The sequence below is a fragment of the Ostrinia furnacalis genome, unplaced genomic scaffold (genome assembly GCF_004193835.3).
Source record: "Ostrinia furnacalis isolate ACB-3 unplaced genomic scaffold, ASM419383v2 OfSCF7044, whole genome shotgun sequence".
Classification (NCBI taxonomy): Eukaryota; Metazoa; Arthropoda; class Insecta; order Lepidoptera; family Crambidae; genus Ostrinia; species Ostrinia furnacalis.
Window position 1 is genome coordinate 65684 of NW_021137283.1, and position 11981 is coordinate 77664.

The 11981-nt window shown below is 42.2% G+C and overlaps 2 protein-coding genes across 4 annotated transcripts; one reads left to right on the forward strand and one right to left on the reverse strand.

The window, feature by feature from the left end:
- Positions 1 to 448: 448 nt before the first annotated feature.
- Positions 449 to 2904, reverse strand: LOC114363253 (otolith matrix protein OMM-64-like). Of its 2 annotated transcripts, none has more exons than XM_028318930.1 (3): positions 2740 to 2828; positions 1701 to 2460; positions 449 to 936 (listed from the first exon to the last, which is right to left on the reverse strand). In XM_028318930.1, exons 1-3 carry the CDS (start codon positions 2806 to 2808, stop codon positions 515 to 517), a joined length of 1251 nt encoding a protein of 416 aa, XP_028174731.1. In that variant the 5' UTR covers positions 2809 to 2828; the 3' UTR covers positions 449 to 514. The 2 variants fall into 2 exon arrangements, with proteins under 2 accessions (XP_028174731.1, XP_028174730.1); XM_028318929.1 differs by having other exon boundaries at positions 804 to 932; positions 2740 to 2904.
- Positions 2844 to 11980, forward strand: LOC114363252 (proton-coupled amino acid transporter-like protein pathetic). Of its 2 annotated transcripts, none has more exons than XM_028318927.1 (10): positions 2844 to 2949; positions 5214 to 5332; positions 5969 to 6113; positions 6614 to 6744; positions 7339 to 7469; positions 7622 to 7738; positions 8339 to 8536; positions 9754 to 9859; positions 10381 to 10597; positions 11551 to 11980. In XM_028318927.1, the coding sequence occupies exons 1-10, from the start codon at positions 2929 to 2931 to the stop codon at positions 11746 to 11748; spliced, it is 1383 nt and encodes a 460-aa protein (XP_028174728.1). In that variant the 5' UTR covers positions 2844 to 2928; the 3' UTR covers positions 11749 to 11980. The 2 variants fall into 2 exon arrangements, with proteins under 2 accessions (XP_028174728.1, XP_028174729.1); XM_028318928.1 differs by lacking the exon at positions 2844 to 2949 and adding an exon at positions 4190 to 4284.
- The last annotated feature ends 1 nt before the right edge of the window (position 11981 follows it).

The window sequence follows — 11981 nt, forward strand, 5'->3', positions numbered from 1 at the left end:
CAGGGTTGCCATAATAAAAAAAGGTAATCAATATGTTTTTTTAAATTTAACGCACTGGGTAAACCGAGATTAACCAATGCTAAAAAACAACCAAAAAAGCTAGTACGCGTATAAAATGTTGAAGCGGACGCGGTCGCTCACGTACTCACACTGACGTAATATGTGTGTTCCTACCACAGATATGGATTGGTTCCTACTCACAACATATAAAGTCATTCAAATTCAAATATCGAATATAGGATTCGAGCTGCGCAGGATCAGTCGTAAAAATCCTTGGGGGAGGCCTTTGTCTAGCAGTGGACACAAGATGCCACAATGATACAAATTCAAGATGCTATAGCATCTTAGAAGCAGTGTCGTCCGTAATATAAAATGAAATACCTTACACTGTTCCAATTGAGGTAAATTACCTCTAGAAGGTTAATAAAATACCATTGTATTTGTACAAATTATACTTTAAAAAACTTTATAACTTACTACAGTTGGTCTATAATTACAAAAAATAATTATAATGTTACAGAGTGTACCGTAGATAGTTGGGCACACTGTAAGTAACCTGTAATGGTTTAAAAAAGTTAGGAAACTGCTGAAGGTTGTCTTGAGGTCTCACCTCTAAAGGTTTGGGCAGTTTATTGAAGAATTCCTCGAAGTGAGGCAAGTTCGACAATGGGCTTACACTTGTTTGGGACGGTTGGAATGGGTAAGAATTGAAGTTATTGAAAGGTTTTTGTTCGTATGAATTCAAAAAGTTTTTCTGTAAAGGTGGGATGTTTGGAATAGGCAACGGGATGGGTCTGAAATTGTTTTGTGTGGTGATTTCGAACATGGGAGGCTGTAATGGCGTTGCAGGCCTCAAAAAGAAGTTTTGCTTGTTCTGTAAGGGTAGAGACATCAGAGGCGGAAGAAGCGTTTGACTCGCAAGATGTCCGAGGCTATCTGAAACAAAAGTCGTGGTTATTCACATAAAATTATTATTATAACAAATTCATAATAACTAATTACTCAACGGCACAACAGAATAATAGCGGAGGGTCTTGCATTGCGTCTAGTTAGCCTGCGTCAAATTTTACATCAGGGAGTTGGACAACTGGACAACTGAAGTAAATATCTTAAAGCTAAAGTTTCAGAGGGTATTGATGTCTGTTTAATTTTTCAGTAAGTTTCAGCTCTTTAGAACAAGCAAAAGAAGCTTATATTATATGGAATGGTCATTTAATGATCCCACCTCTGGGAATTGACAATAGATCAAGCAGTCTACGCTTCAATTGGGTGGGCAGGGAACTGAAACGGGCACTGCCGTTGGAGCGAGACAGCAGATGTAACACCGGATAACGCTCTGGATCTGGAGCAAAGAAGAGCTATTACACAGGCTGATCTTTTTGGGGAAAGAAAACCAATGAATGGTCTATGATTAGCAACTCTGCGATAGAATCCAGAATCGGCCCGGAATAATATCTCCGTGGATAAGTAATGTATGTTCATTTCTTGCCTGTGATGTTAGTATTTTATTGTATAGTTGGAGCTTCAAATTAATTTTGGAATGATTTGGGTGCAAACATATTATTTAAATTAGTTTCATAGTGTTTTATTTGTGTAGGTAGGTAATAATCAAATTTCTTGACCAATTTTGTTTTAGATGTTTGCGGATCTTAAATAGGTACATTTCGTTAAGTAGGTATGTAGTTTGATGGTTTACGTACCAAAAGAGGATCTGAAAGGTTCTGCAGCTTTAGAGAAGTCACCAGACCCAAATATCGCACTCGATTCATCGCTGAAACTTGCTTGACTCCTGGATTTGTCTCCAGCTCTTGCTTTAGTTTCGACAAGCGTTTCTAGTGGGTTCGACATTCTACGCGTAGATAGTTTAAAATCACTTTCACTTTCAGATACTAACGAAGACACATCATCAGATTTAGCAGCTTTCTCCGTATCTTCTATTTTGTCTTCATCTGCACTTTTGACTTTAACCGCCGACTTTTCTTCTGCAGCTGCATCATCAGCTCTTTTAACTTCTGAACCCTTCTTTTCAACTTCTTCACCTTTTTTTGACAAATCATCATCTTCAGATACAGTTTTGGTCTCTGCTTGATCTTCTTCAGCTTTCTTTTCGCTTGCCTTATCAGATTCAGCAGTTTTTACTTCTGCATCTTCTTTCGCAGATTTCGGGGTTTCATCGTTTGATCTCCTGTTGTTAACGTGTTCAGTTTCAGAAAAAAGTTTTTCATCTTCACTCAGTTTTAAGTCTGCATAGTCATCGAAATCTACATCACCTGTAGTGGCTCGTTCAATTCGTTCTTGTTCTTCTTTGTGTTCATCAGCTTTTCTGACAGCTTCGCTTTCAGTTACTGCATCGCCGACTACTTCTACTGGAACTGTGTAAGATTCGGCTTCACGGTTGACTTCTTCTGCTGTTTGAGCGGCTTCTGTATTTGCACTTTTAACTTCTGCTTCTGTAGCGTCCTACAAATTCAAAGAATAACATCACCGAGTGGGCAAACATCTCGTAGTACTGATGGCCATTGGGACAGAAAAGTTTACAAGTGGCGACCAACCACAGACTGGACAATGTAGGCTAGGTACCTCTCAATCAGTGAAGGTCACGGGAAGCACCTGGATGCGGGCAGGACAGGACCGGTCGCTGTGGAAATCCGTGGGGAAGGCCTTTGTTCAGCAGTGGACGGCATTTGGTTAAAACAAAAAATATCACTGGTAGATAGAAGTGTGGCTAGACTCACTTACTTGAGCATCTTTGTCCTCAGCAACCACTTGGCTAATTAACAAAACCGTTAAAGCTAATGTTATTCTCATGATTGCGTAATTGTTCTTTAATTGTGTTAACACAGTGCCACAAAGGCTGCAACTAGATGTAGTCACTGTTGTTCTTATGGTTAGGTGACCGTGAAATCGATTTGGTGGATTGACTTCAAAATGGCACGCGTAAACAATTCAGTAAGTAGTGTTTATTTCAGTTTACTGCTGATTAATGTTTACGCCTATTAGGGCAGTTCAGCGTCGATATGGAAGGATGTGGAGCGAGAGTCGACACAATGGAATATCTATCTTCAATGTAACTGAAATGAATTACCGTAAAGATACTGTTTAGGTATAGGAAACTTAACAATGCCAGTTTCAGATAGGCATCTTTTGAGGCTATATCAAATCCCGTTGTGTAACAAAATTCAAAGAGAAAATTTCTCAATGGCTTAAAATATGGGACAGATTAAGGAGGAGGTAACATTTTCAGACTTTTAAAATTTTAGCTAAGTATTAAACTAATATTTATAGTTAAAATGTCCATTGTTCTAAAGGGACTAGACAGTTAATTTTATTTTCGTTCTAGAGGAAGGTGATTGAAAATTATTGTAATTTAGGCCATAATCTGGCAATCACAAACATCAAAGGAATTGAAAAACCTACAAACATTATTTTGCTCCCGCTAGGATTAGAACTCCCAGCTCTTGTTCTAGTCAGGCACGTGAACCACTAAGCAAGCGGGTGGGGCGTATACAGGGTGACAGGGAAACTCGACCTATTCCTTGAAAGGAATTATACTAGAGGTCATTAGCTACAAATTAAGTCCCGTGAACCAGGGATTTTTTTTAGAAATTACTGATTTTTGCCAAAAACAATTTGACACCATTCCCCAATAATTCGAAATCACAAGTTTTCTAAAAAGACACTTCATTCTGGTCTTAAAAACTTAATTAATTTTAAATTACCTGTAAATTACGATTTTAATTGAGTTGACAAAATAGTGACGTCACTTGCTTGTAGTGCCATACAAAATCAACACGTCTATTGTGAATAAACTACTCCACTCTAAACATTGAATCCCAACGAATAGGTCTAGTTTCCCTACTGTCACTCTGTATTATGGTCTAGTGCCCCCAGGATGTTCGACTACACCGATTCGAAGATGATACATAGCTGTTGTTGAGTACTTATACAGTATATTGGTAATTTGGTACTTATCCATGAGCTGTGATACTAATCGCACCCCCCAAAACTAGTTTTGTATCTGCAAGCGGCTATAAAACTACTTTTACTTTCATGTATCAAAACACGATTTATGAATCACCCTGTATAGAAAAGATAGTGTCCATGTTTTAATTAAAAACTCTAATGCTGGTGAGCAAAAACAGAATAATTTCAACGTCAAGTCATGACAGAAAAGATGATGTTTAGACATTTTTATAAGATGAAGAAAGCGTAGAAAGTTTTATTTTTTGTATCAGTATTTGTAAATATTTTACACACTGATTGGTGCTTAAAAGTACTGGAATGGTATGATTTGATATTGTTGCACATTATTGTTTACTGTCGATAACTCATTAACTACGTTTGTAGCCTACACCCTTCATGTACCAGTAGTAACAAGGCTGTTCGAACAAGTCTATACAACCCGATCAAACTAACTGCGAGCTACAAGGTGGACCGACGACATCGTAAAGGTAGCAGGAAGGCGCTGGACGCAGGCCGCTACCAACCGGGCAACATGGAATGCATTGGGGGAGGCCTATGTTCAGCAGTGGACGTCCTATGGCTGAGATGATGATGATGAAGCTTACGTCGAACATTGCTGGAATGCAACTCTCCCTTACACTCGTATAATTTCCTGCGTTCGCCCCGTCCCGTACCAGAGCGTAGATGTGACGTCACGGCTACCAGGTGCGCTGTTAACTCTTTCGGGTTGTATTGTATCTAACTATAGTTTCTACACGCGTAGCTTTTACCGTGAGAAAAATCAAATCTAAAACGTATGAACTGGACAAATCCAGGCTAAGTACCTAGTTATAGTATGTATAATAACATTTTGTCTAGTCATTAGGTACCTACCTACTGGTCAGAAATGAGTGTATTTGTTAAAATATCGGCGATGGCTCATCACTGCGATCTAAGGTCCTAACAGAGCCATCTGTTAGCTGCGTAGGGAATGTCGGAATGGTTCAAAGAATGCCTTAGAAGAAAGTCACAAACAACCACGAAAGTTCAAGCGATGGTAGCAGTTGTCAATCATCATCATCATTGTCATCGCAAAATTTTGTTAAAGTATGACCTATTTTGATGAAGGTCGCGGAAAGCACTGGTCTCCACAATCCTTGTCCAGTATTGGACGTCTTGGCTGAAACGATGACGATGATCAGACCTATCTTAAAAATGGAACTACAAGATTAGTCCTATTATCAATAACTTCAAGTTAATTATTTATTAAGGCGGATACAAAAGGGGGCGCCACCGGCGGCCGAGGGAACTTCAGGGTGCTGAATCAAACCCAGGCTGAAGAGGATGCTTTCGACTACGTGTCGCTTCGAGACAATCCTCATCCCACCGGGTGAGTTACTAGATTTTTTACAAAAGAAGTTGGAGTGAGGTGCAGGACTCTTTTCGAGGATTGTTTGTCCTTAAGTTCTCATTTTCATCACAAAACAGAAGGTCGTGGCAGAGTAAATACAAATGAGTAGGTTATCTTCACAGAAACGCACCGAGCGCGGTTTGTATGTGAGAGGGCCAATACGTATGCGGCGCGCACGCACACACTGACAAAATTTATCGTGGATTATCGGGGAGTCAGTCGTGGTTGTGGTGGTTGGCCCAAGGTGTACCCTTAGTGCAGCACAAGGTAACAACTGGCGTTAGGACACAAGAGCCATTGAAGCAGGAAAGCCAAGGTCAAACTCCTCCGCAGATTCACATACGCTTCGCGCACTTTCTTTCGGCTCCCTGCAGCTATAGATCGTGTCATCCACGAAGACGCACCCCACCATTCTTCCGCTAATGTTTTGAGTGTTATCGGTACACGCTAATTTATCCATGAGTGCACACGCACACTACAATAATGACGCTAGGATTGCTCGGATCAAACTCCCCGCACCCCGCGCTTCCCTCGACCAAAAATTGGTGGGGCGCGTCTTCGTGGATGAAACGATCTATACTGAATTTTTTTTCTTTTTTCTTTCTGTCATCGTAGGATGGTAGCAGCAATAGCCCACATGGTGAAGGGGGCCCTTGGAGGCGGCATCCTGGGAGGCCACGTGGCTTACTCCAAGGCTGGGCTCTATGTTGCTTTGCCTCTCCATCTCTTCTTTGGGCTGTACATAACCTACTGTCTATACGTAAGTATCCAAAGATTAGTCCCTTACTAATATAACTTAGACGCTCGTTGAAAATGACATTTAGTATGGAAATGCCATTTTAAAACGGTGTTCAACAAGCATATTTTATAACTTTTTATAGTGAAGGGGATAGCATTAACTCTTTTTGTTCTACGAGAAAAAAACATCCTGTGTAGGGCGATCAAAATAGATTTATTGAAGAATAGATTTATTGTTGTTAACTATCTAAGATACAAATAGATTTTTTTTAACCATTCAAAGACTTAAAGATATGCCTTGAAGAGGCTCCGATTGAAATTGGGTAGGACACAAGGAAAGAAGTAGTGAGGGCAGGTCCCCCAATAGGTGGACTGACGATCTGGTGAAGGTCGCAAGAGGTGCCTGTGACCGGTCGTTGTGGAATACCTTTGCGGGAGGCCTTTGTCCAGCTGTGGACGTCATTTGGTTGAAACAAACAATGGCTAAAGAGGAACATGCATTAAGAAGTTTCCAATTTTCAGCTGCTGGTTGAGTCCGCTCAGATACTGTACAAGCGGACGAAGATACCCTCCATGTCTTATCCCGACGTGGGAGAGGCCGCCATGGCCTGTCATCCGAACCCCAAGGTCGCGAGAATGGCGAAATGGTTCAGGTAACTGCAGTAATCTTGAGATGTAACCTAAGGGAGCTCACAGACGAGCGACAGTACCTATATCGGCGACTGCTTGCTAATTAAGTCGGCCAGTCGTCGATATTCAATTAGAAGACCGTCGCCCACGCATCTCGGATACCGCGATGGTATAGATCGTTTCATCCACGAAGACGCGCCCCACCAATTTTTGGTCGAGGGAAGCGCGGGGTGCGGTGAGTTTGATCCGAGCAATCCTAGCGTCATTATTGTAGTGTGCGTGTGCACTCATGGATAATTTAGCGTGTACCGATAATACTCAAACATTAGCGGAAGAATGGTGGGGCGCGTCTTCGTGGATGAAACGATCATACCCGACAGTTGCTGTTGCGCGGAGTGGAGCGGAGAGATGTAGAAAAAATTCAATCTGATGGGTTCAAAACATTTCTCTCGGTCTCATTTCTGTCTTGGTGGAAACTGGGCCTTAGAGTCTGACATTTCCAATCGGTGTCCTCCAAGACATCGCATCACGTAATGCAGTGCGAGACAAATGTGGAACTTGTCATTTTGCAGTATTGGCTTTATCGAGTCATAATAATAATTGTATTTTTAATATAGATATTCGATAGATGCAATCATCTGCCTCGACCTGTTTGGTTCCTGTGCGTGCTACCAGCTCATAATAGCTAAATCTTTGAAGCAACTGGTAGAGAATACTCAGACTACGTCCATGGACGGGATGTCAGCAGGTATGTCATTTTTGTTCGTTTATCCATCCATTACCATTCACGACCTCACCTATATTTACGAGTATAGGGTTGAACACCATACAGATCCTTGTGGGTCGAACTGCTAGAAACTATGCTTAGAAAGGTTGAGTATAAATGAATACATTTTTCAGGTTACCCCTCGTTGCGAGTGTATATGGCAATCATGATCGTGCCTATCATCTTGATCTGCCTTATAAGGCATCTGAAGTGGCTGGCGCCGTTTTCCATTGCAGCCAACCTGTTTATAGGTGAGTAAAGGACCATAGCTGATTGCTAATTTTTACCATTATGAAGCTCCTAACACAATGAGCATTGGGGGAGGCCTATGTTACAGTGGACGACCTATGGCTGAAATGATGATGATGATGATGAACACAATGAGCAGATTTTCAGCGTAACCAACACATTTTAGAGAGTCCCTGCGCTCCCTGCGCGTTCGACCGCGATGTTGAAATTATTGTAACAATTTGAAATAGCAGAATCGACTTCACAAGAAGCCACTTCATCATCATCATCATGTCAGCCATAGGACGTCCACTGCTGAACATAGGCCTCCCCTAATGCTTTCCACGTTGATCGATTGGTAGCGGCCTGCGTCCAGCGTTTCCCTGCTGCCTTTACGATGTCACTTAGTCACCTATTATATTACTGGTGCTAAAATACTTAACATGCCCGTTTTCACCATCTGGAATTCTGTTTTCAAAGGGGTCACTTAAAAATTAGGAATTGATGGGGAAAACGGGCATTTGTAGGTAATCTGCAAAGCCTCAAACCAAGCTTTGGAACTAGGTTAAAGGGTACCTAATTGCATCAACTGTGTTTGAACTGTATTTTAACTTATTTCCCAGTGATTGCTCTCGGCACGGCTGTGTTCTATGCCATCAAAAACAATCCCGGTTTCACTGGAATGAAGCCGTACACGAGCTTCTATAATTCACTGGAGTACACTGGCATGGCCGTGTTCAGTATGTCGTGCGCCGGAGTCGTGATACCTGTGGAGAACAATATGAGAGATCCGAAAAAGTTCAACGTTTCTCTTGTGATCGGTATGTGGTCTTTCTACTTCAAATTCAATTTAAATAGTAACCTGAGCCATGTGGTTACGACAGAGTAGAAAATTACTACCCTTACTCTTCCCGTGGATGTCGTAAGAGGCGACTAAGGCTCCTCGCCCACGGCGACTTTTTGTAGCGATGCAGTAGCGATTCTGTCGCGCGTCTGTCGCGATGCAATACTGTCGCGCTTCTGTCGCGATGCGAACGCGATTCTGTAACCCTCCCTCCGTTCTCTCCCCGATGTCTTCCGACACGGTTGCGCGTTTGCATCGATACAATCGCGCTGCTGTAGCGCGTTAGTATCGCTTTGGCATCGCTTTTCTGTAGTCCGTCGTCCGGGCGTTTTCAAGGCGAGAGTGAATAGGCACTTACAGGGCAGATATGTACAATCCTAGACTGCATCTCACTTAACACCAGGTGCGATTGCGGTCAAATACCTGCCTTGTTTAGCATAAAAAAAAATGCGACTAACGCGCGTTAGTAGCGATGCTGTTGCTTGTTTACGAAACGCACGACAGCATCACTACAAAAAGTCGCCGTGGGCGAGGGGCCTAAGGGAGATATGCGAACATCAGGCCTCCCTAACTCGTGGGGAGTGTAAATGATTTTAGAGAGGATTATCATTCAGTAGTGGAGATTAAAATAATCTGATGATGGTGAAGTAATAACAAATTAGATCATAATATTTTAAGTCCGCCTGGCTAGCTACCACCATCTTACCTAAGTCTGTCGCCATAACAACAATGTTAACAGCATTGTTGTGTTCCGGCAGTTAGAGGTAAGATAGCCAGTTCCTCCGTGGTTGAGGATTCCGGGTGAAGCTCGCTTCCACCTTCGGCCTGATCATCACTTACCGTCAGGTGAGATACAGGCCAAGAGCTTCCTCGTTGTGGATAAAAAAAAAGAAGATTACTTGATATCTACTATACTTCTAGAATGTCTGACTGATTTCTGAAGACCACTGGAAAATTGTGTTTCATCCACGAAGACGCGCCACACCAATTTTTGGTCGAGGAAAGCGTGGGGTGTGGGGGAGTTTGATCCGAGCAATCAAAGCAATCCGAGCGTCATTATTGTAGTGTGCGTGTGCACTCATGGATAATTTAGCGTGTACCGATAACACTCAAACATTAGCGGAAGAATGGTGGGGCGCGTCTTCGTGGATGAAACAATCTAGACGATCTATAGTTGTCTTGTTGTTTACATAGGAATGACTATAATCGTGATTGGAACTGCGACGGTGTCGTTCTTCGGTTATGCTGCATTTTTGGACAAAAGCGAAGCGCCTATTACTGTTAACTTTCCTATGTACTTGTGAGTATTCGCACTAATGTTTTGCTTATTCGCTGTTGGTGTAAAGGAGACTACTTGGTGGGCTGAGTGTGAGTGTGAGCGCGTTTAAAAATGTATGAAAATTTTAGTTTTTGAACGTTTCCCGCTAGGGGCGCTGTACAATCCGTCATCGCACTCACTAGTGAGCGCGTTTGATGTAAATTAGCACTAGGCCCTCAGAATAGTGTAATTTGCGATCTTCTTATTTATTATCATCACGGTATTAATTTGAATAATGATGACAAATTCGTGTACATAGCTGCATGATGATTGTTTGTTAATTTGTCTCTTACTACACTAACGCCCGTATTCACAAATATTACTATGAGGTCTCACAGTGCGTGTGCGTGGATGTACAGGGTGACACACGAACCAATCACAGAGCTCTATTGAACGCTGCGCGCTCGATTTGCTGCTTCACTTAAACAAGCATCGTTTGTGAATACGGGCGTAAGTATTTACAGTAACCTTTACTTGTATCTTCACCAACTTTAAATTTTCAGGTTCCTGAAAATATTGAAGGGTTTGATTGCGGTCATGATTTACGTCACCCACGCTCTGAACTTCTGGGTGCCTTTCAACCTGTGCTTCTATTACATCAAGCCCTGCCACAAACAGGAGAAGATTGTCATGTGGGAGCTGTTCTACAGGGCTATCTTTGTCGTTGTCATTAGTGTAGTGGCGATTATATTCCCGAACATCAACGCCTTGATGGGATTTGTAAGTATTATTAATTGGTATTTTCTTTTTCTTGTGTGACTCATCATCATCATCATCATTTCAGCCACAGGACGTCCACTGCTGAACACAGGCCTCCCCCAATGATTTCCACAAAAGCTCGTTGGTAGCGGCCTGCATTCAACGCCTTCCTACCTTTATGAGGTCGTCGGAAGGTTGTGTGACTCGCAAATGGCAGAAGTTTCATGTCTACCGCGGTCACTATTCTTGATAGTAACTCACGATCCAAAGTCATCTTCTTGAATGAAGCGAGTACGCCAGGCTCGCCTGCTTGCAGAATGATTTCTGAATTTCTGAACTTGAAAGATCAAGGCACTGGTTGGGTTTTATTAGCGGCCAAGCTGTAGATCCTAGCTACACAGGAGTTGCAGTGGGAACGTTAGGTGGGAATAGCCCCGTGAAAGTGATTATGTTGCTGCGCATCAAAGGAGATTGGCCATGTCAGATGTAGTTAATGGTGTATGACTCTTGGAGTTGTTTCTATCAACCCACATGATAGAAGAAAACCAAAATGTGGGAATAGTCCCACCACCACCCATGGTTCTTCCTGCCTCACGGCGTACGAACCGAATCTCGGGAGAGCGCGCAGGTACTTGCTCTGGGCTCCTTTCCCCAAGCGCTTTGCTTGACTCCCTACAAATCTCTGATCCATGTCTCTTAGTCAATTCTTCCCCTTCTGGGGCTTGACACCACAAATACGGTACTTCGCGTCGGGCTGCTATCGTTGATAAATGTCATCACTTTTTCTCAAAACTTCGCCTGATTGTATGCCAGGAGTGCGCGAACTCGCGCAGCGCGATCCAGTTACTGCGACTATTCGTGAGATCCTGGTGATAAAAATGTGGGAATAGTCCCGTTGTAGGATGATTAATTCTGCTAACTAATCATGAATAAACATTTTTTCTTTCTTTCTTTCTAACGTTTTCTTTTTACAGCTGGGAGCCTTTTGCTTATCCAACATGGCGTTTATCTGGCCACTGTTTATCCATCTGCTGGTGATTTGGCATAGACCTGGCCTTGGCAAGTTTCGGTGGAGGCTGTGGAGGTGCGCCGTCTTATTGGTCATCGGATTCTTCCTCCTCTGCTGTGGTAGCATCGTCAACTTATACGAGCTCGTATCTGTATTCAAATAGTCATTCTTAGTCATCATTATTAGGATCGCGATAGAGTGTACAAATCGTTGTGATACTTTTTATCTTTATTAATTTTTCACTTACTTTTGATATATCGGGCGGGTATTTGGACTTGGCGTTTAGTCCGCAAATTATTATTTATAAATTTTTAATGCTGGTGAAGCATTTATAGAAGTACATTGTATTTTTAGTAACTTTACAAGATATTGTTATTATGAATTTTCATTGCGAAT

What these genes read in the sequence shown, in the direction of transcription:
- LOC114363252 (XM_028318927.1), top strand. Translation starts at nt 2,929, where the DNA reads ATGGCACGCGTAAACAATTCA. An exon ending in AGAATGGCGAAATGGTTCAG is followed by an intron (nt 6,745 to 7,338) that starts GTAACTGCAGTA and finishes TTTTTAATATAG; the next exon opens with ATATTCGATAGATGCAATCA. An exon ending in GTTAACTTTCCTATGTACTT is followed by an intron (nt 9,860 to 10,380) that starts GTGAGTATTCGC and finishes TTAAATTTTCAG; the next exon opens with GTTCCTGAAAATATTGAAGG.
- LOC114363253 (XM_028318930.1), bottom strand. Translation starts at nt 2,808, where the DNA reads ATGAGAATAACATTAGCTTTAACGGTTTTGTTAATTAGCCAAGTGGTT. An exon ending in CTGAGGACAAAGATGCTCAA is followed by an intron (nt 2,461 to 2,739) that starts GTAAGTGAGTCT and finishes TTGAATTTGTAG; the next exon opens with GACGCTACAGAAGCAGAAGT. An exon ending in ACCTTTCAGATCCTCTTTTG is followed by an intron (nt 937 to 1,700) that starts GTACGTAAACCA and finishes CTTTTGTTTCAG; the next exon opens with ATAGCCTCGGACATCTTGCG.